This window comes from Artibeus jamaicensis, unplaced genomic scaffold, assembly GCF_021234435.1.
Source record: "Artibeus jamaicensis isolate MK-2021 breed Jamaican fruit bat unplaced genomic scaffold, CSHL_Jam_final contig_3152, whole genome shotgun sequence".
Taxonomy (NCBI): Eukaryota; Metazoa; Chordata; class Mammalia; order Chiroptera; family Phyllostomidae; genus Artibeus; species Artibeus jamaicensis.
In genome coordinates, this window is record NW_026521729.1 from 6,177,846 (window position 1) to 6,204,062 (window position 26,217).

General features: G+C 52.3%; 1 protein-coding gene across 1 annotated transcript; it reads right to left on the reverse strand.

The window, feature by feature from the left end:
• Positions 1-29: 29 nt before the first annotated feature.
• Positions 30-25,284, reverse strand: HEATR3 (HEAT repeat containing 3). The gene is made up of 15 exons (XM_037141590.2): positions 24,975-25,284; positions 24,684-24,856; positions 23,390-23,477; positions 21,518-21,630; positions 20,345-20,454; positions 18,690-18,830; positions 16,835-17,112; positions 12,553-12,643; positions 12,293-12,462; positions 11,985-12,067; positions 11,224-11,360; positions 9,785-9,873; positions 7,202-7,345; positions 4,434-4,610; positions 30-783 (listed from the first exon to the last, which is right to left on the reverse strand). The coding sequence occupies exons 1-15, from the start codon at positions 25,113-25,115 to the stop codon at positions 661-663; spliced, it is 2,058 nt and encodes a 685-aa protein (XP_036997485.2). The 5' UTR covers positions 25,116-25,284; the 3' UTR covers positions 30-660.
• Positions 25,285-26,217: the final 933 nt, after the last annotated feature.

Consider the following 26,217-nt stretch of genomic DNA (forward strand, 5'->3'; position numbering starts at 1 on the left):
GTTTAAGGAGGTTTTGTAAGACACAAAGCTTTCAATAAAAAAGTTATTTATTAAAAAATATTCCCTCCCAATTCTGACTCCATATCAAATTCAATAGGAGGGAGATTACAAAACAATAGATCAGATTGCAAAACAATCAGAACTGTTTGTACAGAGTACGACAGGAACTTCATTAGCTCATTTGTGTATTTTACTTCAGAATGAAATACAAATTCATCACTTTGTACAAGGTAAACATAATTGGCATGTGTTTAATTTTATAAAGCTTGTCTTCATCTTTCAGTTAAAAATTCAGCTAATATAAAATGATATTGACCTAAAAGAGTATCTGAGCAATGCTTTAGACTTCCTTTTGGGGGGCGGATTTAAGAAAAGTATGATTGCTCGGAAGTTTCCTCACTGCTCTCAAGAGCCACCTGAGACCCCCCGTGTCTCCGCTGCGTGTTTCCAGTGATTTAAAGGTGCTGGGAACGTGAATTCCGAAAGCACCCGAAATGGCGCTTAGACCCCAGAGCCTAAAAAAGTGTTTCTGACAGGTTTTGAAGTTCTTAGAGCTTCAAATGAACATACAGGACAGAGACATAAGAAGTGGACTCCACGTGCCCACTTAAAGGAAGCCCTTCCGTGCACTTCGGGGGAGGACTGCTCGCGCCCAGCGGCTCAGGCAGTCAGCCTCCTGTGAACCGTCTCCTGATAAGCAACAAACCTTCTCAGGTTCATCTTCACATTGTCGAGAACGCACAGCTGGTCTGGGCTGTATCTGCCTCTCCCTTCTTTTCGTATCTGCCAAAACAAAAGCCTTACGTGATTCGGTGCAAATTACCGATTCCTTGAAGAAGAGGAAGCCTTTCGTTTGGGGTGTGTTTCTTTCAGAACGAGGAGCTGCCAGAATCTGATGAAACATTTCCCCTTCCAACATTAATGGAACACAGTATGTGAGCCACGAAGATAAGACTGTGCACCTTCTAGTTTAATTGAACTTACTGAGGTAACATTGGTGAATAACATCAGATAAGCTTCAGGCATGTAATTCGAATGCGTCATCTGTACACAGCACGGGGTGCTCACCACCCAAAGCCGAGCCCCCCGTCACCATTATCCAACCCCTTTACCCTCTTCCCTGCCCCCCCTCCCTTCTCCCCGGTAGTCCCCACACTGTTGCCTGTGTCTATGAGTTGGTGGGCTGTTCTCTATCTTACATCCTGCGTGAGTGAAGTCACGCGTGGCTGTCCCGTGCCACCTGCCGTATCTCACTCAGCACGGGCGTTCCAGACCCCCCCCCCCCCGTACTGTCACAATCGGCGGTCTGCCTTCGCTCTGGACGGCCGGGCAGCAGCCCCTGCGAGCACACACCACGCCTTCTTCACCCGCCCGCCCACCGAGGACGCCTATGTCGTCTCCACGTCCTGGCCACTGTGAACGCTGCTGCAGCAGTTACGGGGGTACATGCGTCTTTACAAATAACCGCTTCCAAAGTTTTGGGACAACTACCCAGGAGGAGGACTCTGGGTCGCACGGTGGCTCTGGTCTCGACTTCCCGAGGAAGCTCCGCGGTGCTTTCTGCAGAGGCCTCGTAACTCACGTTCCCGCCAGAACTGCGCAGGGCCCCTTCCCCCCACCTCCTCCACCGCCTGCCTTCCGTGTCTCACTCACTGCTCACAGCCATTCTAACAGGGGTGAGGGGTGGTCCCTCCCTGTGGCTTTGATCTGCATCTCCCTAACAGCTAGTGAGCCTGGGCATCTTTTTAGATTATCTGACGTCTTCCTTGGAGAAGGTGTTCAGGTCCTCCCTCCATTTTGTTTTAAAGATTTTATTCATTTTTAGAGAGAGGGGGTAAGAGAGAGAGAAAGAAAGGGAGAGAAACATCAGTATGTGGTTGACTCTTGCATGACCCCCACTGGGGACCTGGCCCACAACCCAGGCATGAGCTCTGACTGGGAATCGACCTGGTGACCCCTTGGTTTGCAGGCCAGCACTCAGTCCACTGAGCCACACCAGCCAGGGCCTTCCCCATTTTTTAGTAAGATTGTTTTTGTTGTTGAGTTGTATGAGCTCCTCATATATTTTAGGTATTAGCCCCCATCAGAGGTTGTTTACAAACGCCCTATCCCACCTGGACAGCTGCGTTTCTGTTTTGCTGTAAGTTTTCCTGAAGACTACGTACCTTTGAAATGGCAGTTACTGGAACAACTAACCCGGAGAGTCTGAGAATGAGTGCCCCCGCCCGGAGTCCCAGCAGAGGTTCTCAGGCCTCGGTGTGCGGCAGTGTGTTCCCTGGAAGGCTCGCCAAGCACCAGGCTGGCGGGCCGGGCAGTTTCTGCTTCCCAGCAGGCGTGGGGCTGGGCCCTAGCATGTGACCTGTGACCAGTTAGCAGGTGCCGCTGCCGCGGACCCAGGGCGCTTGGAGAAGCACTAATCTGGGGACGTTGTGTAGTCAAATGCATTGTTACGGCGCTTCCGTGCCATCTGGGGCTACATATGTACCGAACAACCTTTACTGCCATTGTGACTTTGCTGACTAAGGGGCTTCCAATAGAAAACTCCAGGCTGCCCTTCCGGCTAACACAGAAACGGTCCCTGAGGGCTCGACAGCCTTTGAGGAAGGAAAACCACGACTATACGTCGTTACCATGGCATCAATCCGAACAGCAGACCTCCCAGAGGTCAGGGGTCCTTTTCCTAGTTCCGAGTCTACGTCACTTGTTTCCGAGCACTGGCTTCCACGGTTCGGTGACCTGACGACGCCTGCTTCCCTTGCAGGAAAAGGGGATGTCTTCCGCTCCTCCTGCAGAGCCCTTCTTCAGAAGCCTGGAGGGCCTGCAACCCTCAGGACACGGTGGACACTGTGCCGGTGCCGGCTGGGAAGACCACTAGGGGGCAGTGCTGCATAGACACACCCAGTGCAGGGCTGTGAGCAAGGGACGCTCCCTTCCGGGTGATGGCGAAACGCGAAGGCACACCTGTCTCCGCTTGGAGGCGCACCGCTCGGTGTGATCGCCCACAAGGAAGGGAGGAAGTGGGAAGAAAACCCCTCACCGCTGAGAACACAGACCAGCTTCAGAGGGCAAAGGGTACGAACCTGCACCAAGGAGAGAAGGCAGCCAGGGCATGTGATGTTCAGGCAGGGACTCTGGTCAACGGCGCTGCCGTGTCTACTGGGAAGGTGCTGAGAGAGTGGGTCTGAGAAGCTCCCCTCGGGAGAAAAACACGTCTCTCTGCGAGGTGATGGGTGCTAACTGGACTCACCGTGCCGATCACTTCACACCGTGCACATCCAGTCAGACCGTGGTGTGACACACCTGACACCGATCCAGTGTCACACGTCAATCATATTCCAGTAACCATCCCAGTATAATTTCCAATTACATCCCAGTAAAAGCAGAAGCAAAACAGCCCTGGTGGGTGCGGCTCAGTGGATTGAGTGCCAGCCTGTGAACTGAAAGGTTGACAGTCCTGTTCCCTGTCAGGGCACGTGCCTGGGTTGGGGGGTGTGTGAAAGGCAACCAATTGCTCTCGCTCATTGATATTTCTCTCCCTCCCTTTCTCCCTCCCTTCCCCTCTCTCTGAAAATAAATTAAAAAAAAAAAACAACACCGAAGAAAAAAACTACAGGCTTCACCGAAACACAGTGAAGAGTGAGCTGTTCAACCCCCCCCAGGATTCAGTCCCCACGGGTCAGGCCCTGCTCAGGAAGTGCCAGCCACCAGCCCTGACTTCTTCCGACGTTAACACGCCAACACATCAAGACATTAAAGACACAGCGATGTTAATGTTCTTCAACCGACACCCGCTTCAGAGGTGAGAAAGACAGAAGATGTGTGCGGCCTGTGTTTCTGTTTTCTTCTGGGAAATAAAACTACTTTTTATGCCTTAAAACTTTCTCAGAACATCTAAATTTCTGGATTCAGTTCTTTCCGTGAGGCCTTAATTCTGCGTTAGAAACTTGCTAGATCAAAGAAATGCATATTGAAAAACAACAAAAAGATCATCTTCCTTCAGAAGCTCTCTTTTCTTCGCAAAGATTAAGAGCGAATGTTGAACTTAAAGTCTAAAAGCCAAAAAGACAACTATTTACTTCCAGGGGGTTTGTCTTTTTTTCTGAGCACCAAAGGGAAATATTCATGACAGTGAAACGAGCCTGTAACGCAGTACGTAATATAAAATGAGGCTGGAGACCGGGAAGAGCTCTGTGGGCTGCAGACTGCTGCGTTTATACCTAAGGAGCACTGGCGGCACCGCTCAACTTACAGAAGAAGAAGGCGTGTGCCATCTGGCTCGGGTCATGGAGTCCCAGCTCTGATTTGGCCTGGCAGCATTTGCAGATGGGGCCGGGGGACTTGGGCACCAGGAAGGGGCTCAGGGCGGGGACTGCACACTCCTGTTCCCACAGGACAAGGAGGCTCAAACACTCCCCACTGAACGGCCCACATACCTTCATCTTGAAGACTGGCTGGAGCTCTCGCAGAGCGGGCAGTAAACGGATCTGGACGGAGGCCCTCTCGGCCTCTCTGCCGTCTGCGAACACGTCGAACAGGGCGTCCAGGGCCTCTCCTGTGACCACCAGTGAAGGGTCCTTGGTGGCAACCTCCAGCAGGGAGCAGCCGATGGTCTGGGGCCAATAAGACGCACATTAGCACCAGAATTCCTAGGGCAATTTCCCGAGCACCAGCTTTAAACAGCAGTGATGCACGCGTGATACTGTACACAAAAATGCCGGCAGAAAATTCTAACTTTGAGAAGAGTAAAGATTAAAGACAACATATATCTATAAATAGACTAAGTATAATATAAGAGAAATTAAACACATTAGCAGTTATATCCCTAAATAAAATGAATTAGATCCATAAATAATACATGAAAGGTTGATTTAGGAAGTTTAAAAAATTCCCCCTCTGCTTCCCTCAAAAAAGCTTTCCCCATGGTGTCAAAATGGAACAAATAAGATGCTTTTTAAAGTATACAAAAAACACCCAAAGACAATTTAAAAAAATTGAATACACTCTCATTTTGCTTCACTGAATTTTCACAATTGGCTAGTTATTAAACAGTCCATTTCCACCCTGGCTGGTGTGGCTCAGTGGACTGAGTGCCTGCCTGAAAACCAGAGTTGCTGGTTCAATTCCCAGTCAGGACACACACCTGGGTTTCGGACCAGATCCCCTCTAGGGGACATGCAAGAGGCAACCACACATTGATGTTTCTCTCCCTTTCTCCTTCCCTTCTCCTCTCTAAAAATAAACAAGTAAAATTAAAAAAAAAACAAAAAACCAAGCCATTCCTAAACTGCAAAGAGCTGTTCAAGAGTGAACTATTTTGTCTGGTGGCTCAGCTTCGCCCTTCAAGTCGGAAAGGCATGTGCAAAGCTGGTGCTCCCGGCGGGAGAGTGAAGTGCTAAGAACCCCAAGTCCAAACTCCGGCTTCCCTGTGACAGGATGGCCCTTGGACAGTCCATGCACCATCTAAGTGTCCAGGTCACAACATCCTATGCAGTAGGCAGGAGGGAGCACGTGGCGCCCCTATGAGCAGTCTCACTGAAAAGACTGATCTGGATCTGCATCTCCTCTGGCCCGGAGGGCTCGCTGCGGGTGCAGGCGATACAGAGGAGGGAACAAGCTTAGCACCATGGGGAAGCAATCGGAGAAACCCAGAGGCTGGACACTGCGTAGGAACAACTGACCCCAGAGTTACGGGGCAGAGCAGGGGTGGGTGATGAGCGGTCTTGGGTGCTGCTCTGTCCCCGAGTCACAGAGGCCTGGAAGAACTCAGACCACATATAACACGCACACTTCACTCAGGTGCTGGTCCAACCATCTGCAAGTGTATATTTTAGGAACTAAAAGTGTGAGAATGGACCAGGTACCCGACACACTAGGAAAGGACTCTTAGCTGAGTAAGGCGAGACGATGGCGGCCATACAAGAAACCGCCCCCATGGGCGTGCATGTGAGCCAGTAAGGGAAAAACATACGGCGCCCTTAATTTACTTTAATTCACCCAGCAAAGAAACCACGTGGAGCACACATGATGGGATGCTGCTCATCACTGAACACGCTTCGTCAGCTCACAAAACACGCTCCACCCTTTTTCTGTTTTTCTTCATGCTTGGAAATAGAACTAAGTAAAAACATTAAAAAAATCCTACCTTATGCCTGAAAAAAACGTGCTGTTCTGAACGCAGAACTCGGAAACGCTGGTATTACGGATAGCGTACCCGCACGCAGTGCACACTTCTGCCGCACGGCTGCGCCCCTGCCCACCGCGTATCTCCGTGTTGTCCACCGCGCCAGGCCGACTGTGCGTCTCCACGTCGAACGCATAGCCACGCCCCTTCCCACTGTGCGTATACACGTCGGCCACGTGGCCACACCCCAACCAACCCTACATTTACACGTTAGCAGCAAGGCCGTGCCCCAGCCCACTGTGCAGCTGTACGTCACACAACTGCGCCCTAGCCTGTGTGCGTCTATACGTCGTCACACGGCCGCGCCCGGCCCAATGTGCGTCCGCAGACCCTGATCCCAGGGGTGCCGCAGAGGAAGGGGTAACGAGGGACTGGATGTTTAGGGTGGAGGTGAGTGTTCTGCTGTGTGCGCGTACCATCTTTTGAAAATAAGGGTCTTACAGATATCACTATCATTGTGAAGTGCCTAGCAGGTTAGGCGTGCTGTCTACTAAGCGGTGTGCTTCCCGTCAGTCAGGACCCACACTTGAGCAAGCTTTGTCACCCTGTCCTCGGCCGGCGGTGACACCGCATCTCTAACAGAGCAGCTGCTGAGCACCCGGTGGGGAGGGGAAGTGCTGGAAGCAAAATGCCGAGCGAGTTCCCCGTGCACACGCAGTGGCAGCATCAGGAGGAACATGTGGGGTGTGGTGCGGGTGCGCGCAGCCTGGGGTGAAGGCTCCCTCCTGGCAGCACAACCGCACATCAGTGCAACAGCCGAGGTCAGGGCATCTCAAAATTTTGAACTTGCCTTTCATGGGAGACAAGTTCATTTTGGAAAAGTATCTCTGAAGCAGTTAAATGGCAAAATGGGACTCAGATTTTCAAGTCCCTATCTAATCTGTGCAGTGAAAGCAAGCCACAAGGTGGATGAAGGATGTCCTTCAGCGAGCACCTTCTCAATACAGTATCTTTTCACGACATCCACAGAGGTGCCCTAAAACCCGCAGTAATAGTGACGAACCAAGCAGACTGTTTTACCTTGAGAGTTTCGAGTGTGCCGTCTTCTTTGGCAAGGACGCTGCCCGTGATTCCCAAAATACTGACCACGTTCACTCGAACGCTGACGTTAGCGCTCTGAATGCCGGCTCTGCACAGCATCATCAGCTGGTCCGGGGTCATGCACTGTCGGAGGAGGGGAGGAGAGCACGTGCGGTGTGAAGCTCAGCCAGGACCGACCGCACAGGACGCACGGCCGACAGCCTCTCCCGCGGGGGCTCCGAGGACAACGCAAGTTCTTGGCAGAGAAGTCACTACACATTTCTAGTCACCCCCCAACACGGCTGGCCATTCAGAGCTGGGACAAGGCCTGTCAGTGTCACTGTCATCACTCAAACCCCCACAGCCAGGAGCCCACAAAAGGGGCGTGGGCTCCCATCAGTTTCACTTAAAGACTTTCCTTCAAATGCACTCCAACTGGAGAGATTCCAGTTTCTTTTCAGCATTGATCATGAAAGTCTTTTGAAAATGTAATAGGATCACGTAGCTCTAATAAAAATTGGCTGAATCTACACAAGATAGGAACTCACTCTGAGACATGTTATGGTCAATTACTGAAGACTAAAAATCAGTAATACTGGTTCACTAGGCAGTAATACTTTCCATTTTAAGCTCATTTGAACGCACGTGCAGACGCGTATTGTGGAGTTTGAGTGTCCTGCTGCCTGTGACAGGCAGCCCAGTGTGGGGATTAAGGGCTCAGGACCTGGAGCCTGACATCCTGGGTTCAAATCCCAGCCCCCATCCCAAATCCCAGAAACACCTCGCTCTCTCACTACTTGTCCTTGGCCTCCTCGCCTTATACCGCGTCAGAGAGCCAGGCTCCTTCGAGTTCTAAAAGTCAAAAGCCAACGTCCAGTCCACCACCGACCTGAGGATTTATGGCCTGACTACTTGCCACCTGGCAACGCAGCACGAGTTCCTGAGTCCCAGTACACCCCCCGCTTTACCTCCAGAGGGGCTGGGAGGGCTGAGAAGTACACACCAAGCACTCACTACATGTCAGCTATCGTTTTATGGAGGAGTCCCGAGCAGTTCTAAATCGTCTAATTCGTTTCTGACTCACCCGCACCACTCTGCCAAGTCTAAAGGTAATAGCAAGTATGCTCAGAAAAGTCTGCTGAAAAAAATCCCACAAACGATGGAGCTGTCCCTCGCTAGGACAGGCTGGGGAGGACAAGGAAGGTGTGCTTCGTTACTACTGGGGTGACTCACAATGGAAGCTGCCCAGCACATGAGAGCCACAGGCACAGCGGTGGATGGCCGAGCAGGACAGCCGTGTCCGGGCCTGGAGCTGCCACATGGCACGTCGGGTCCTTGACCACCTCTCCTTATGACGTGGCAGAGAGCCAGGCTCCTTCGAGTTCTAAAACTCACAGCCCATGCCCAGGCCACCGCCGACCTGAGGATTTCCGGCCTGACTACACGTGAATAACTGATCGTCGGCTGAGCCCCAGCTGTGAGTCATTTCTTTTCAACGTCAGGCTGACGCCATCAGTTACTGCCTGAACACCATGGAAACTCAACGACAATACTGGACATTCCTACAAGCCCCGCCGTGGAGGGGCTTCTGACCCTCCCGGCGGCCACCCGGCAGGCCAGGCATTAAAAACTCAGAGTCGAAAGTTATGTTTTTGAAAAAACACACGGAGAACTTTTTTAGAGTCCACGTTAGAAGCTGACAGGGCAGACCCCACGTCACAGTGGAGCACCAGGCACCCACAGACTCCGGAGCAGGAGGACGTCCAGGTGCTCTGCTCTGGAGGTGAGGCCACAGTGCTGGGGCGAGAGGCAGGCACAGCGCTGGGAGAAGGGGTCCCAGGAACTGCGAAGTCAGGTGGCTGGGAAGAGCGGCTATGTGGGCAGTGATGTCCCAGTGAGTGGGACCAGGCAGGGCCAGCAGACCCAGCTGGCTCGTCACGGACAACTAGGGAATGCCTGTTCATTGAGGGTGTGGGTCACAGTGGTGTGGCCACGTTTTCCCAAGTCCACTTGTCGTCACAGACATTATGACACGCATGATAAAAGACGTATGGGTGGAACAACACGAGTGGCACACCACTGTGGAAGCAGGTGCAGAGGTGTCAGGGAGACAGGAAATGTGCGTGAGCGCCGACACCAGCCGCCCCTCCGGTGCAGGCGCCGCGGGCTCACTGTCCGCACTCACAACAAGGAGCTGCGCCCCCTGCTCTCGGGGAGGTCTGAGGGGGCCCTCCACGCACAGCAGGACTCGGAGGTGCTGTGGTGCCCGGCTCAGAGGCGAGGGTCACTCATCGCGCAGGGTCAGGAGGGCACGGCCGAGAGGGTCCACACCAGAGTGCTTTAGAATGACAAACGGCAGCCAGAGACAATGTTCACAACGCCCATGACAAATGAGTTACACAAGTGACAGACCTACTGTCTGCTGGTGGCAGTGGGGGGAGACAAGAAGGATTTTACATTTTACTTTATGCACTTCTGTTTTCTTTTTACCAGAATCACTGCAGTAGAAATAAAAACTGGAAAAACAGTTAAGTGATAAATACTGACTCTTTGGTAGTTTCACATGAAAACTTTAACCCTTACCTGGGGGATGTTCTTGGAGGCCATTGTTTGCAAAAGGGCCCGCAAGGCACTACTTATGGCTTCTAGAAAGTCAACATGCTGAGCAAAATCTGCAAACAAGAGTGAAACGTGAATTCTGCCTTTCTCCAGACAATGATTTTATAGAAAAGGAAACCACTCATGGTAGAAGCACGCCAAGTGTTAACCCACGCCGCTGCAGTGAAAACACCGTCCGGGTGGAAGCTGGCTCCCACAACACAGCTCCTGCGGCCTGCACGCTCGGCCACACTGAAATGACCGTGGCCAGGCAGGGCTCCACAGGCAGCCCCAGACCCCGGGCGCTGGTTTTCGTTCCGGGCCTGCTTTATCGGGATGCGCCGGAGCTGGCTTTTGAAGACTGACTTCAGCTTTTCACAGATCCCCACCAGCCTGCTGGCAAGGCGGGGGGCCACCTTCCCAACCAGAGTCCTCATAGCCTGCACCCACCGCCCAGCCCAGAGCTGTGGCTGGGCAGGGCAGGGCCAGCCGCCACGGTGTTCAGGGACCCAGCCTCGCCTGTCCACTCCAGCTCACTTTCACTCCTTCCTCACAGGCCCCTTCTCCCTGCTCAAGATGAACAGAACAGCAGTCAACTGTTGCGCTAACACAGCTGCGTAAAAGTGGAGAGGAGGCGTCCAGATGAGCTGGCTCCCTAACCTCTGGTGGGCGGGGAAAGTGACTCACTCGGTGTGGTAGGTTCCATTTTCCAAAAACAGCCACTTCCAGCTTGACGTGATCTTTTAGAACCTGGGCACTTCCAGAAAGATGTGGAGTCTCTTTCTACTCCCTCAATCTGGGTGGGGCTTGGGGACTATGTCTTCAACCAACAGAACGTAAGGAAGTGCCAAGCCAGGTCACGAAGGATAACCTGACTCCCGCCTGACGGTGTGTCTATGCTCCCCTTTCCAGGCTGCCCTGGGAGCCTGGCCCCCAGGGTGGGAGGGAGCCCAGGGCCCAGGAAGAGGTCATTAAGAAGGACAGTTAACTACATGCAGCATCTGCCTAGGGTTTTGTGTACAAATGAAACTGACCTATATCTGCACAGAGACCTGCCAATTACAGATTCAGCGCTTACTAGGCAAGGTGTCTGAGTAGAGACTGTTAACCAAGTGGTTTTATCTTAAAGAAAAAAAAATGGACAATTAGCCAAACACACTCATGAGGCCTAAATTAAAGGCATTTGTGATTTGGCCTTACTTGGTCTGACCAGATGCAAACAATCTCCATGAGAAAACCACGACCCAGAAACCCGCCTGTGCACTGTGGTCCAACTCCCCGCCACCTGCAGCTGCGGGAACACGACCGGTGGCGTCAGCAAGGGCTTCCGCAGGCTGCACGACCCAGACCCAACACACAGTCCAAGTCGCTGCCCCTTCCAGTCCCGCTCCACCTGAGTGCCCTTCCGCAGCAGGACTCCTCACCTGGCCGAGAAAAGAGCAGTGTGGACAGGTGCTGTGCGAGCTCCTGAAGGGCCGGCGCTCCGCCCAGGTGCTCCAGCTCCAGGAGGGACACGAGACTCTGGAGGCACAGGAGGGCTCGGCACTGCACGGTGTTCATTCTGCAAGGGAGGGGAGACGATGCTGTGTTTCTCTGATGGGGGCCGGAGCCAGCTGTTCGGGCTGGGAGCACCGGGAAACAGGAGGTCGGCGGCAGTGAGCAAAGGCCGAAGCGGAGCCCTTCTCCAGCCAATCCACTGAAAGGGACGTGGCTGGCACCCACAGCTGACCTCCACCGCCCCTCCACGCCCCACCCCCCTGACCCCGCAGGTCCAGACTTTGATGTGAACAAGTCCTTGCTCTTCTTTCTAGGCTTACACCTATGTGTGCGTCCCTGAACAGACGAGCATGGTGGTGCCCGTGTCTGCACTTTGTGAAAGTTACGCCAGTGTGTGTGCTGGGCTGTGCTCCGATCTCTAGCTCAGTGGTGTTTGGTCCACGTGGTGAGTTCTGGCTCAGGCCCCGTTCACGGCTGTGTGTTCTGCCCTGCGATCGTGCCAGAAGAGGTTGGGGCAAGTGTGAGCCCCACCACTACACGCACTCTCTGGCCACAAGCACACACTTCCCTGGGGCGTGCACACGGCACAGAACCACAAACCCAGGGGCAGTCGGCCCCTTCTATCGAGTGGTCCGCCCTTTCCCATAACGACGACGACAAATGGTTTGGAAAACAGGAAAGTCCTTACTTTCTAATCAAAGGTTTCCACGTGGGGTTTCTGGAACACATGTCCACCGCAATGCTGTTCGGAAAGGCAGTTTTCTCAAATATCTAGGTGTCAAGAAGTCATAAAGCAAAAGTTAAAGAGCAGGCTCACTGTATATATACCAGACCCCCCCCCACAGCCCCGACGCATCCCGCCCAGGCGGAAGGGTCAGCCCATGTGCGGGACTATCTGTCCATGTAGCTTCCCAGTCACCTACTGTGGGAGCTTACTGCCCCTTGAGTCCCCAGCCTCCCCGTCATGTGCAGTGAGTCCAGACCGAGGACGGTTACCTTCCTGGGGAGGAGGAAGCTCGTGAGGGCGGTGTGGACCTCGTGGGAGAGGCAGAGTGGGGAGAGCAGCTGCCCGGCGCCCTCACAGAGGGCGTCCTCCATAAACACCTCGCTCTCGTCGCTGCTGGAAAGCTCCTCCTCCCACTTGTCCTCGTCCTCGTCGGCGGGACCTGCGAAGGGCGCGGAGCACAGGGCGTGAGCCGGGTCCTGGTGGGAGCTGCCCACTCAGCCTGGGAAAGGGAGGTACCCCGGCCACGAACCTTCGCTGCAGCACATGTTGACAATGATTTCCAGAGCCGTCTGCTGAGCGGTCAGCAGCGCCGTGGCCTCTCTCAGCTCCATGTCAGTCGGCTGGGGAGAAGCAAACCACCGACTCTCAATGTGCGGCCGGCACCTTCACGGGAGGCCCCTTTCGGGGTATCAAACTCATGTTTACCGGGGGCCACGTCAGCCTTGCAGTTGCCTTCAAAGGGCCAAATGTAACTTTAGGACTGTGTACATGTAACTACTCCTTAACAGTTAAGTGGGAGCTCGGCACTGCCACTGGGTAGAAACAAGGAGGGGGGCTAGGCTGGGCCCGCAGGCTTTGTGTCTGCCACCTGCACCTTAGTGCAAGTAGGCTCAATGATTTCAATGTCACACAGCCGCAGGGGTGCGGTGGGGACAAGAGTCATAATAAGGAGGAAGCACTGATCCCTCTGGCACCGGGGAGCAAGCAGCTGTCACCTGGACTCCCAGCTACCTGCATGGCTGTCGTTCTCTACGCGCTGCTCAGTGAGCGGGAGAGGACGGACAGCCAGGCACTGTGCACCGGACTCCCCCCCGAAACTCAACCCAACGTACTGAGAAGCGGCTGCGCACACCCAGACTAAAGCAGGAGCCCGTCTCAGACGCCGGGCACGATGCACAGCAACCTGCCTTTAGCTGCCTGGACGTCTTCCCGGGGAAGACCAGTAAGAACTACGGGCAAGCCCTCCGGGGCCCACAGGGCTGGGCTGGGGGCGGACAGGCCTGCTTCTGGGCCTCTTCTGGAGGTTACAGTAAAGCCCTTCTTCAACGCTGAAGGAGGGGGATGTTTTCCTCTGGAAATGAATTAGCATGAACTTACCAATCACCATTTTTGAGAGGGGTTGTGCACATTTTCATGACCTTAATTTGCAAGTCACCTATGAAAAGGGAAAAAGCTACACTGACATCCCAAAGCGGTGCATAGGTAGAAATAATGTGTATTTTATCATCTGAATGATGGATGCAGTATCATTTATGAAGCATTTCACTGATGTGGGGTATTTCAGATTACTTGGATATCTTAATTCCTCAGATTTACTGGGTCAGGGTTTAAAAACACAACTGGAGACCTGTGACATGGCCCCAATTTCCTGTCCAGAGTGTTTATTCTCATTTGTAATCCTCCAGCAACTTCCTTATGCAACAACTTAACTGTAATTCAAACCATGTTCTTAAAGGGGGCAAATTGCTCATTGAAGAGATGTGGCTAATTCAATGCCTGTATTTCTTTTACTGCTGGCAAGAATGAATGTAAAAACTACCCTACTCACTGCGTGGGATACTCGAGGAAACACAGGCTCTTCCCCACTTCAGACTCACACGCTCTGGCTCGGAAGCAGCCGAGATTAAGTCCCACCTTTTTACACACCTCGCCTGCTCCGAACCTCACCCTGCTTCTTGCTGCTGTCACACCACCAGCGCAGAGGAAATGTTATGACATCTGAGACTTGCTTGAAGGTATTTGGTAGTGGAGGGGAGAGGGGGCGGGGACGGGGATGACACAGAACAGACTACGGTGTGATAAACGACAACCGTGGGAGGCTGTTGGAGCTGGAAGGAGGCTGGTCTGCTTCCACATATGTTACAACAATCACCTGAGTTGCTTCTCTCTTTACACATCTGGGATTATAGCTTCTCACGTGAAATGCTGCAATTACAGGTTCTGATTCTCAAGGACCCCTGGGCGGTGCGAAGGGCTGGACCCAGGCTGGCCATAAATCTGCACTCCTGACTCATATCAGCGGATGCCCAGTGGCCCACGGGCCTGTTAATCATCATTATGTTACCGGATTTTAAAAAGCAAGCTTTTGTTACAACACTGCATTTTATCAGCTCCAAAATTCTATTTTTATTTTATTTTTTTTAAATCTTTTTTTTTTTTAAGATTTTATTTATTTATCCTTAGAGGGGAAGGGAAGGAGAGAGGGAGAGAAACATCAATATATGGTTGCCTTTCATGCATCCCCTGCTGGGAATTGGCCTGCAGGGAACTGGTCTGCAACCCAGGCATGTGCCCTGACTGGGAATCGAACCGCGATTGTCTGGTTCGAAGGCCTGTGCTCAATCCACTGAGCTACACCAGCCAGGGCTTCAAAATTCTATTTTTAAAGAGTACGTAGGCCACCCTGGCTGGTGTGGCTCAATGGATTGAGCGCCAGCCTGCGAACCACACGATTTCGGTTCAATTCCCGGTCAGGGCACATGCCTGGGTTGCAGGCCAGTTCCCAGCAGGGGACGCACGAGAGGCAACCACACATTGATATTTCTCTCCCTCTCTCCTTCCGTTCTCCTCTAAAGATTAAAAAAAAAAAAAAGAAAAGAAAAGAATACATAGGAAAGTAAATGTCTAACCACCAGTTAAATACTCATAGTTTTTAGCCAGTCTCAGGAGACATGGAGCTTGGTCCCCTCGGCCGCTCTAGGAAGGGGCCCCTTGGAGGAGAGGCTGGCAGAGGGGCAACGCTCGGGAGTGCCATCCTCCCACCCATGGGGCCTCCAGGGACTTTTGTTCGGCTCGGACTGGAATTCGGGGAAAGCTGCTGCATGAGTCGGGCCTGGGCCAGGGCAGCGGGCAGCTGTGGGACAGCCTCGGACGCTGACCTGCCCCGTCCGTGTGGACGCAACACCATGGCTGTCCCAGATCGAGAACTGAGCCCTCCTGTGACAAGTGAACAGATGTCCCCAGGGCTCTTTGCAGACACCCTCCTGGGAGGACCAGATGCATAGCTGCACCTCTGTCTGTCCCACGTCACTGATTTTAAATCCCTCAGCTCTGACTAAGACACGAGGGACAGGAATACGTGTGGGGCTCACACATGCGTCACCTGCTCCGGAGGGGGTGCGCCAGGCCTTTTCAGACGCCTTGTGATTTGCGATCAACTCGGGTGGTATTCACCTGGCACCTGACACAGCCCTCCAGCTGTGCACGGGGCCTGGAAAGGTTGCTCTGTGTTCCTTTCTCTGTGACATCACCTCGTCACGCTTTACACAACTTCGTGAATTCGAAAAAGGAGGAGACTGATTTTCAGGTATATTCTCACTTAGAGAATTCTTACTGGCACAACCTTATTGAGCGTCCGCGGCACTAACTGAAGACTGTTCTGTTCCAGATCACTTCACAGGAACAAGGCCAGGCCTCAGGTGAGGCTGCAGAGGCCAGGGGCAGCAAGCTTCCCATTTAGGCCTGCCCGCTTCTTCGGGATGACCTCAGCAGCCTCCTCCCTGGGCTTCCTGCCTCCAGGCCCCCAGCTCCACAGCCCTGCTTTCCCCAGGCTGTCTCCGCCCCAGCCTTTAAGTCTGCTCAGGAGTCCCACCCCCAGCCCCCTCTGCCTGCCTCTTCCCTCCCTCTGCCCTCAGGCGGCCAGGTGAGCCAGCTGTAGACAATCTGCTGCTCAGAAGCTGGGCCCAGCCCTCTCATGGTCCTTAGCACAGGCATCATGGTAAACCACAAGTATGTGTCTCCTCCCAAGACGAGACACAGTGGTCCCTGAAGACAGGAAATCTGTCTTAATCATCTCTCACTTCCCGGCACCTGGCCCAGCGCCTGGTCCCAGGTAGTGGCAGTGACAGTGTGTACCTGAAGGGGTCAAATCCTGGCCCTACTGGCCTCCTGACTCCTTGCTTGCCTCCATGGGGCCGCTTTCTCTGAAGCACAGCTCCTTCTCTGCAGACTGGCTCAGCTGAAACGTTTGCTGCACCGAGGACGAGGCACCCTCACCCCGACATTGCACCTGAGCACCAGCATCCCCCATTACTCAGCCTGCAAAAACCGCCAGCCTCCGTTTATCCCACGACCAGACGCCCTCCTGCGTGCGGCAGCGATGGGCAGAGGGAGGCCTGGCCTGCCACTCTGTCAGGCCAGCACTAACGTAAGAGGGACATGGGCGTCCCAGATCGAACAACCCAAGCGAAGTGAAAATCCCGGCGCTGGGGGATGGTCGGGGAGACATCGCGTGGATGACCCGGGGGACAGGGCAGCTCCCGTGAGGATCGCCCGCTTCCAGAGTGGAAGTTTGGGGTGTCCCGTCTTTGAAATCTTCTATATACAAAAGTTTCACTTTAAAGAGTTTTTTTTCCCCTTTGGGTACAGATTTCTAATGTTATAAATGAGAGTTCGTGGGAAAAATGGACCAATTTTTACTGAAATTCATCTTCTAATTAATTTTACTGTAACGCTTTTTTACAAAACTTGCGACACCTACTGTAAGGAAGTCCCCGTATTAACCCACATGGGAAAGCACCAATCCGACTTACTGGGAGTAAATCCGAGACGAAAGTTCTCCTCCTGCCTCTTCCCTTCGGCAGAGTCTCTCCCATCGCTCCGTCTTCGGGCGAACCGCCCCCACCAGCGTTCTCCGGCGTCCCCTCGGCCTCCGCAGCGGTTTTCAGCCTTTGCGTCTCGGCCTCCTTCAATCGAATGACCACTTCACCGGCATCCATCTCCAGAACCTCAGATAAGATCTTCAGGACAGCATTTATGATTTCTGCTTGGCTCTTGGACGGGACGACGTCCTTCAGATTCCAAACTGTGCCTGGAAAATGAGCGCAAAGACCAAGGGTCACCTGTGACTGGCTCTGTAAGCTTGGCTGTCACTTCAAGGAGTCCTGATCCCACCGCCTCTGTTCAGTTTTTTTTTTTTTTTTAGATTTTATTTATTTATCTTTAGAGGGGAAGGGGAGAAGGAGAGAGGGAGAGAAACATCAGTGTATGGTTGCCTCTCATGTGTCCCCCACTGAGAACTGGCCTGCAACCCAGGCATGTGCCCTGACTGGGAATCGAACTGCGATCCTGTGGTTCACAGGCCCATGCTCAATCCACTGTGCTACGCCAGCCAGGGCTGTTCCGTTTTAATTAAAAGCCAAAAAGCTGCGCGCAGAGGCAGCTCGCTCTAGTACAGCCCTTCCTGGTCGTCCCCTCCTCAGCACACCGTCCTCTGATACAACGCCTAGCAACAGACTGGGCCACTGCTCCAGTTTCTTTGAAAACAACAAAGTAAGTTGCCTCCTTTCCTTTCATCTTAACCTGAGCAGCTCTCTGAGGCAGCTGCTCTTAGTCCACGAGTGGAATGGAATGTGCCCAAGTCCCACGGCCTCACGGACACACCAGGTAGCAGGTGCTGGGGTTTTTTGATCATCCTAAGAGAATGCCCGCTAGGATAACGTCAGGATGACTGTTTAAAAAGCGACGGTTAAAATACAGATCCTTCCTGGACATACACCAAAGAAGTGAAAGCGGGGCCTCAAACAGGCATCTGGACCCGAGTTCACGCAGCGTTCTTCAACAGCCAAAAGGAGGGAGCTGCCCAAGCGGCGTGGATAAACCAAACGTCCCTACGTACAGGGGCGCATTATTCAGCCTTAAAAGGGAAGGACATTCTGACACACGCTGCTGTGAGGGTGAACTCTGAGGGTGTTCTGTGAAGTGAAATTAGTCACCCAAAACACCTGACGACGATGCAGGACTCCATGCACACAAGGCAGCTGGAGTGGATGGAAAGTAGGCGGGCGCTGCTGGAACGGTGGGGGCGTGGCCAGTGGGTGGGGGCGTGGCCAGTGGGTGGGGAGCTGTTCCCTGTGCATGGAATTTCTGTTTTGCAAGATGGAGGAAGTTCTGGGGATCGCATGCATGACAACGTGAATTTATTTAACACGATTAAACTGTACACTTAAATATGGTTAAGATAGAAAACTTTGTTACGTGTATTTTACCACTTAAAAAAACCCCACAACACCTCTCAAGATAAATTACTCCCTCAAGACCAAAGGGCAAGAGAAAAATGTCTAGAGAAGCTACGATTATACCAACTACTCAACAGATCCCCAGATTATTTCTTGTTTGTATTTGGAAATCCTGGGGTCCAAGGGCTCGGGGAAATCTTGGGAACAGGGAGTGGCCATGTATTCGATGCCTGTGATCCACTTATCACCGCCCTGGTTAACAGGGGCCCCAGCTGCAGCGCCCCCTGCCGGACAACAGTGGGTATTACACTGCAAGCAAATCAATCTCAGAACAGACACAAGCACAGGAGGGAATGAAGGAAGTCCAGCCCCCACCCCCACCCATGAGGAGTGACTGAAAGGCACTCGATCACACATGGCCGAGTCTTACCTGCCACCAGTGTCTTGAGCAGAACATGTGCCATGGAACTGGCCGGGGCCAGCATGGCTGATTCCAGCACCTGCAAGGCCGAGCCCCTGAAGGACTTCAGCAGCTCCGGGTTATCCTCCGTGACCGTCTGCAGGCAGTAGGCTGCGAAGACAGAAACGAAGTGTTCAGAAACAGTGACTCCTGCTAGGGTGACTCACCCCAAAGTGACGCATCGGAAGACAGTCGTGTCCTTACAACTCCTCCACACACCGCTGGTTGAACAGGGTGTGTGTGCTCAGGGCACCACCCGCACATGAGGGTCCCCTAACAGCCGGTGCTGTGAAGGACTGTTTGCTTTTCTCTTTAATTAATGTACCACTGTTTACAGAAGTAGACTTTTATGAACACAATTTTAAAGGCTCTTGAACGCCATGACCAAGCCCAGTTGCTATAAACAGCAATACAGGCTCATCCTTGGCCACGTGCCGTGGACCAGCAGCAAACAGTCCGCAGGCCCAGCACCCATCCGGGCCCAACACTCAGAGGAGGTTTGTTGTCACTAACACACCCCGGGTTTTGGACATTCTGGCTTCCTTTACACTCAGCATGACCTTAAAGGTTACAACTATTTCCAGTGAAACAGTATTTAAAAAAAAAAAGGATTTTACATATAAATGTAAGCAAATTCAGAGGTGGGTAAAATATTAAGAGACAAATGAGCCATTTCACTCTTCCCCTGAATTAAAATAAGGCAAATAAACCTGTAACAAGACTAAGGAACAAACAGGAATCCAGGAATCAAGTTTTTCTTTTCAAAGCTGTGGACTAACTTTCCTGAAATTCTTATCGTGACAGAAACTGTCCTCTGAGATTAAAAGTCACCTACCAACTGCCTGGCCCCACTGTCAAATGCACAGACTCACTGACCCCCCACTTCTGCCAAAGAGTCCACTCTAACAAAATGACTTGGAAGTTTTTCCCAGTCGTGTTTGGTCCACTATTTGTTTTTTCTTTCCTGTTCTCTTAAAAGTGCCCATTGGCACCAAGAGAAACACCAGGAAGGGGAACACTTGGTCCCCGCCAGGAGGAAGGCAGAGCTAAATAACGGTGCCGCCAGTCCGACGGGCAGAAAAGAAACGCTCTGCATCGGACGCTTCTCCCCTCTCCCCACAGCCGAGCCGAGCACCCGCCCTCCGGTTTCTGTCTCCTACCCCTGCCGAGAGAGGACCCGCCATGGCGTCTGACCCCACGTACGGGGGTGGGAGCCAGGCAGCTGAAGCTGCCAGACCTTCCTTTCTGTCTGTGCAAGGGAAGCAGGCCCAGGCAGTTTTCTGCCAAAAGTGTGCGACACTGGCACAAGACAGTGGAACGGGCCTCGGAGGCCTGCTGGTCGTGGGTTACTGCTTCTCAGGAAATAGGCGACGAAACTCGGGAATTACCAGAGTATCCCTGAGACTGGTAACACACTGGAAAACCCACGGGCTCACGTGACCCCCCCATCCAAGTGAAGAGTGGGAAAACCGTGCGAGCACTAAACGCAGGTTATGAAAGAGCTCAGTTACGCATTCACATACAAGAAAAAAATCACTCTCGCAGAACAGACACATTAGGTGGGGAGTAAAATGTTCAAATAAGGCCACACGTACTAAACAGATCATCGCCTTTTCTCCACTTACCTACTGAAACAGCCAGGTCGACGTTGGTGGGAAACCTACTTAAATACTTTATTACGACCTCCAAGCACCCTTCTCTGTTGAATATGGATACTGCTCTACTGCTGCATTCACTAAAATGACAAGGGGGGGGAGAAAGTTTTACCATTCACATTTTAACACTGAGAAATCAACCACAGAAGTTCATGGAGAAACACGCGAGGCTGCATAAAAGGACTGGGACCGAGGTCAGCCACCCGCCACCTTCGGGGATGAGGACGCCCAGGCCGATGCACACTTGCACACTCGCCGTGCGTGAGGGCATCTGGGTGTCTAGGCTTTCCCTTCTACACCGATCTCTTGGGGCCAATCTCTTTACCTGCACCCCAGTTTTCTTACAGGACGTTGGAGCTGGAAGAGACCCTAGAAATCATTTACTTCTAGACGAGGAGACCAGGCCCCAGAAGGAGAAGCGACCAGTCCAAAGACCACACATGTGAGCAGCGGCTCCCTGGGCCCGGCCTCCTGTGCTCTCCACTCTGCGGCGGGAATGAGTCACAGCGAGGCTGACGGGCCTCCGTGCTCATCGCCCCAAAAGCTTCTACAGCAGAAGCTATAATCTTGCGAAAAACACAGACCATAAAACGAGGCAGAAAAAAGCAAACCCAGGCTGTGTTTCTAGCCGTTTCCACTCCTAACTGCCACCATCATGACACAGAGTGTGGCCTTTCTCCACGGGGCCACAGGAGCTCCTCTCCTGCATCTTTGTCCCTGTCACATTGCAAGGCCATGTTGGAGAAGGAGCCACCGAGCCTTGTGGTCCCTGCCTCACTCCAGATGCCAAACCAGAGCAGTGACCACCCTGGGGCCTGGCTGGTTCTAAGATAACTGCTGCTTAAGGTGATGGGCATTGAGGGGGAGGGTGCGCGGTACATGCCCATGGTCAGGATGCCCATTACTGTGGTCAGCAGTACTGCCTGGAGAGGAGAGCTGGAAAGCAGGGAAGATGTAGTGATGCCAGGAGGGAAAGGCTAGGCCATGCGGCGGGGCGGCTGCTGATCTTAGGTCACGTGACCTGACCACCTACCAAGCCGCACCAGCAGGGATGTACAGGCACGCCCAGAGAAGAGCCATCCCTCTGGGGCGGACCACCACGGCCAGCAGCCTGCGCGGCACCGGGTCTGCCGAGCGCCTTACCATACATTCCACAGCACGTTCACGGCCTCGTTGGCTATGTTCTCAACACAGCTTCCACTCCGATCTTTCTCTTTCTGTGCCGACATCTCATTTGAATCCAGTCCAGCACTACACTGTAACCAAATATAACGATTAGCATGCTGGTTCAAGAGAATAATTAAACAAAAAGGCTAATGATAACGATGGGTCGCAAACACAGAACAGCAGAAAGGACAGTGGTTCACAAGCCGATCAAATTCTCATAGGCAGTAACGCGCCCACAGCCCTGGTCCCCTTTGGTGAGAGACAGACAAGAAAGGGTCCCAAGCTGTTGTACAAATTACATATAAAGCATCTCACACTGAAATGAAACTGTAAAACCAACACGGAGCATTTTCTCTAACGTGATACAGACAGTAAATAAGGTGGGGACAGGCAGCGCCTGCTAAGAGCTGCCACCCACACAGCGCCCTCTATGTGCCAGGCACGCGTCTAAGCACTTTACGTACATAGTGTCATTCAATCCCGCCACAATGCTATGAAGGAGGTGCACTATTATCGCCAATCTCCCTCTGCAAATAGGAAACTCAGGTACAGACGGCTTGCTGAGGGTGTAGCCTGGTATATGGTGAAGCTGGGAATCAGGTCCAGGCATTCTGGACCCAAAGCAGGGGTGGTGAACCGCTCTGCAGGACTGCCCCTCCGGTGGAATCCACGGCACCCCCTAAAGCCAGGCTTCTCATCTCGGCACCACCGGAGCCAGGTGACTCTGTTGTGGGGGGCTGTCACATGCACTGTAGGGTGTTTAGCAGCACCCTCGGGCGCTTCCCACTACATGCCAGTAGCAGCGCCTACCCCTGGCTGTAACAATCAAAAATGGCTCTGGACTTTGCCAAATGTCTCCTGTTGGGCAAATCACTCCCAGTAGAGCCATGATAACGGCTAATGATAGCCGTTGACCCTAGCTAATGACCCTGCTTTAAAAGGGAACAAGACCGGTGCCTCTCATCAAAACTGGGTCATCTTAGCCGTAAGTGAAAAATTACCCATCAACACAGAATACTGGATCAGGGTCATGCCAGAGAGAGCTCCTTCATGCCTGAACTACACCATGCAATCAAGTTGGCATGACATTAAATTTGGGGACTCAGCGTTACCTTTAAGGCAAATTCCTAATGTCTGTGCTTCAGCTTCCTCATCTGCACAATACAAATAGTTTACAAATGCCAAACTCTGCTGTGAGGACTTAATAGTACATGAAACTGCATCTGCCACATAAAGAAGCAATCAATAATACTAATTATTTTTACTGTATAAGTTTAAAGTCTAAAGGAGTCTCTCTGATCGGCATCTAAATAAATGTGGTGGGGATCTGAAAGACAAATACCATATGATCTCACCTTTAACAGGAAGCTAAACAACAAAACAAACAAGCAAGCAGAAAAAAAAAAAACAAAGACACTGAAATAGAGAACAAGGGGATAGTGACCAGAGGGGAGAAGGAAGGGAAGTTAAGGGGAAATAGGGGGAGGGATTTGGAGGAACAAATAGGAAGGACACAGGGATGAGAACTAAGGGGGGTGGAAATGGGAGGGAGGTGGGGAGCAAGGGGCGGGGGAGGCTGGGATGGGAAAAATAGACAAAAAAACTGTACTTGAAAAATAACTAAATAAAAATTTAAAAAATATATGTGGTGGGGATAAACCAGATACTGCTATCAACAAGGAGAAAGAAGTGTTTCCAAGAAAAGAAACAAAATTCCCATGGGCTGCTTGAAGGGAAGACAAAGTAACTAATGCCAAAGAACTAAACAATCGAACAAAACCCCCCACTGCCTTTGCACGGTGAAAGCCACATTTAACATCTGCCACCAGGATAGTTACAACTGCATACCTCTCTGAGCAGTGCCACCAGAGGAGTCATGATATCCTTAGCCACCATGTCATCACAAACTTCAAAACCTCCACAGGCACTGAGGTTTCTACATGAGGATGGAAAATACATGTTACTTTCAGATCACGCACATCACAGAGCACTATGAAGCTCTCGAACTTATTTGTTTCTAACCACACTTAAGGCATTTCCCAGATAAAACTGCTTATTATTTCCATAAGGTGTTGCAGAATCAACCCATCGGTTTCCACTTATCCAACCTGATGTAAACAAATGACTGTCATGTAACTGACAGGTCCATCTGAGTCCATCTGAGATAGTACCGCAGCGTGGGTCTGCAGGGGAGAGGGGAGAGAAAACCTTTCCTATTTAATGAGAATAAATCACAGACTAATCTTATGTGGAGGGACCTTGTCTTGGAATCCAGACTACAGGGGCAGCAAGGGTAAGGATGCTGTGAGTGACACCCCCTGAAGCAACCCTCTCTGACTTGTTAGGTCAATGAGTGAAACATATAATAGAGCACTAAGGACCATAAATACTAACTTCTACTCTTGCCCCCTCTACAGGCCATTCGCTGCACAGCCACGGGTGGCCTTCTGAAAAGGTCAATCAGATCAAGTCACTGCTGCTGAGAATGAATAGGTTCTTCAGCATTGCACCCTGAGCCCTGGTCCCTCATCTGCCCTCCTTTAACCAGGCCAAGCCCTCTGCTGCCTCCCTGCTTTGCTGCTGCTGTCCCCCTGCTCTTTCCTGTTTTTCCATATCTGGCTCTCTCCTGCGTCAGCTGTCATCACAGCGTATCAGATTTCAGGGACCATCTTACCCCTAACTTGTCATCCTCTTGTTTTCCCCACTGCTCTGCTCACTCTCTATTGTCCGTTTACCTGTTTGCTGGTCTTGTCTGTCTCACCAGCATCGTTCTGGAAAAGCAAGGAACTCAGCTGTCTTGCTCAATGTGCTGCCTGCTCAAACTCCCCTATCTAGACGACCTGCCACATATATAATGGAAGCACTGCCTGAATCTCAGAACTCTCTGGAAGGTTCTTGGAGAAAGGACAATGCACAATAGGCCTTCAAGGACGGATGTTGGACAAGTGGCTGCTGCCGATGCGGCCAGGTGGACACACAGCAAGCGAGGCAGCCTCTGAAATCTGAATTCAGATCCCCTCTACAAAGAGGGAGCCCCATCATTGGATGAGGCTCATCAGCTGCCTCGGCCAGGCGCACTAAGGAAGAAACACAAAAGGCACTGGCTGATCATAGCACCGCCCCAAGCACCCTCCCTGCTCACCTGAGAGCTCCGGCCGCCGTCTCCCTCACTGCCAGGCTGGGGTCCAGCAGCAGCGGCCCCAGGCGGCGCACCGCATCGCGACGCGCCAAGTCCGGGAGCGCCGGCCGCTGCTGCACCAGCCGAGCCAGCCCCGCGCAGGCGCACTCGCGGACCTCGGCGCTGGGGTGCTGAAGCTGGGGACGGGAGGTGTGTCAGAGGGCGAACAGCACGCAGGCGCGCAGGGGGTCCGCCGCCGCCCCGCGCCGCTCGCCCCGCCCCACCCCTCCGGACTAGCGAGCCCCGGGCTCTCACCTTTTCTAGCAGCTCCGCTGCCGGCCCGTCATCGTCGTCTTCTCGCTCAGTCCCATTCTCGGCCGCTGCCAACTCGGCCTGACTGCCGCCTGTAGGGGAGAACTGGGGTCTCTTGAAGCGCTTCGTCCTGCTCTTGCCCATGGCAACGTGCGCTGAGGGGAAGACCGAGCCAGGAGGGCAACAGCAAGATGGTGGAGGCTGCCCCGCTGGCAACAGAGTCTGGCTGGAGGGGGACCGTCCGTGAGGCCGCTCAGCTGGGCCGGCACACGGGCGAGCCCGCGTGGGAAGCAGTGCGCAGGCGTGCACGGTGCGGCGCAGGCGGGGCCTGGAGCGAGGAGCACGCAAGCGTAGAAGACATGGAGGGCGGGGCCAGACGTGGCTGAGGGGCGGAGTCCTGTGGAATTTTCCCGAGGAGGAGGAAACTGGATTTGAATAGTGATAGGAATTGCACCTCCCGCCAGCTGGTAACCTTTATCAAGTTACTTAACCTCGCCAGAACTTTACGTAATAGAATGGGATTAAGGTTACCTAAATTGCAAGGTTATTGTTTGGCTTAAATAAAATTATGTAAAGCGCCTAACACCAAGCCCGACATATAGTAGGTGCTCAAAAAGTATTAACTCCGATTTTATTTTGGATCCTTGGTGCTTAGCACAACTCCTGTTATAGTCAAGGGTCAGTTAATGTTTTAGAATGGGCTCCCTGAAGAAGTTACATCACCTTGCTTCGGTTTTCTCATCAGTGAAATGGAGACATCAAAAAAATACACCTAATACCTTCGTTAAAGGACTGAACGTTACCGTGTTTAAGATGCTGAGAACAGAGACTGGCATATAATAAGCACTACATAAATGGCTAAAACTTTAACAGGTTATGAAAAGATTCACAAATATTTATTGAGCACCAGGTACAGTGCTGGATAAAATAATAACCAAGACAGATTTGGTCCCTGTGCTTTTTGTCTTTGTCCTTATGGAATTTAAAGTTCAGTGAGGATGTATTAAATGTACAGTAATTATATGAGTAACTGATTGAAGTTGTGGTAAGTGCTACAAAAGAAGGAAAGGTACAGGATAATTTTAGGTAGTCTTTATAATTGCAGGTCTGTATTGAACATCCAATAAATACGTAGCTATCAGGGCAACACTGGATGGGAAAAAGTTCACCTCAAGGCAACCCTGCCATCAAACAGTTGACTGTCTAGTATGGGAAATGACATTAATTACCACAGTGTATTTTGAAA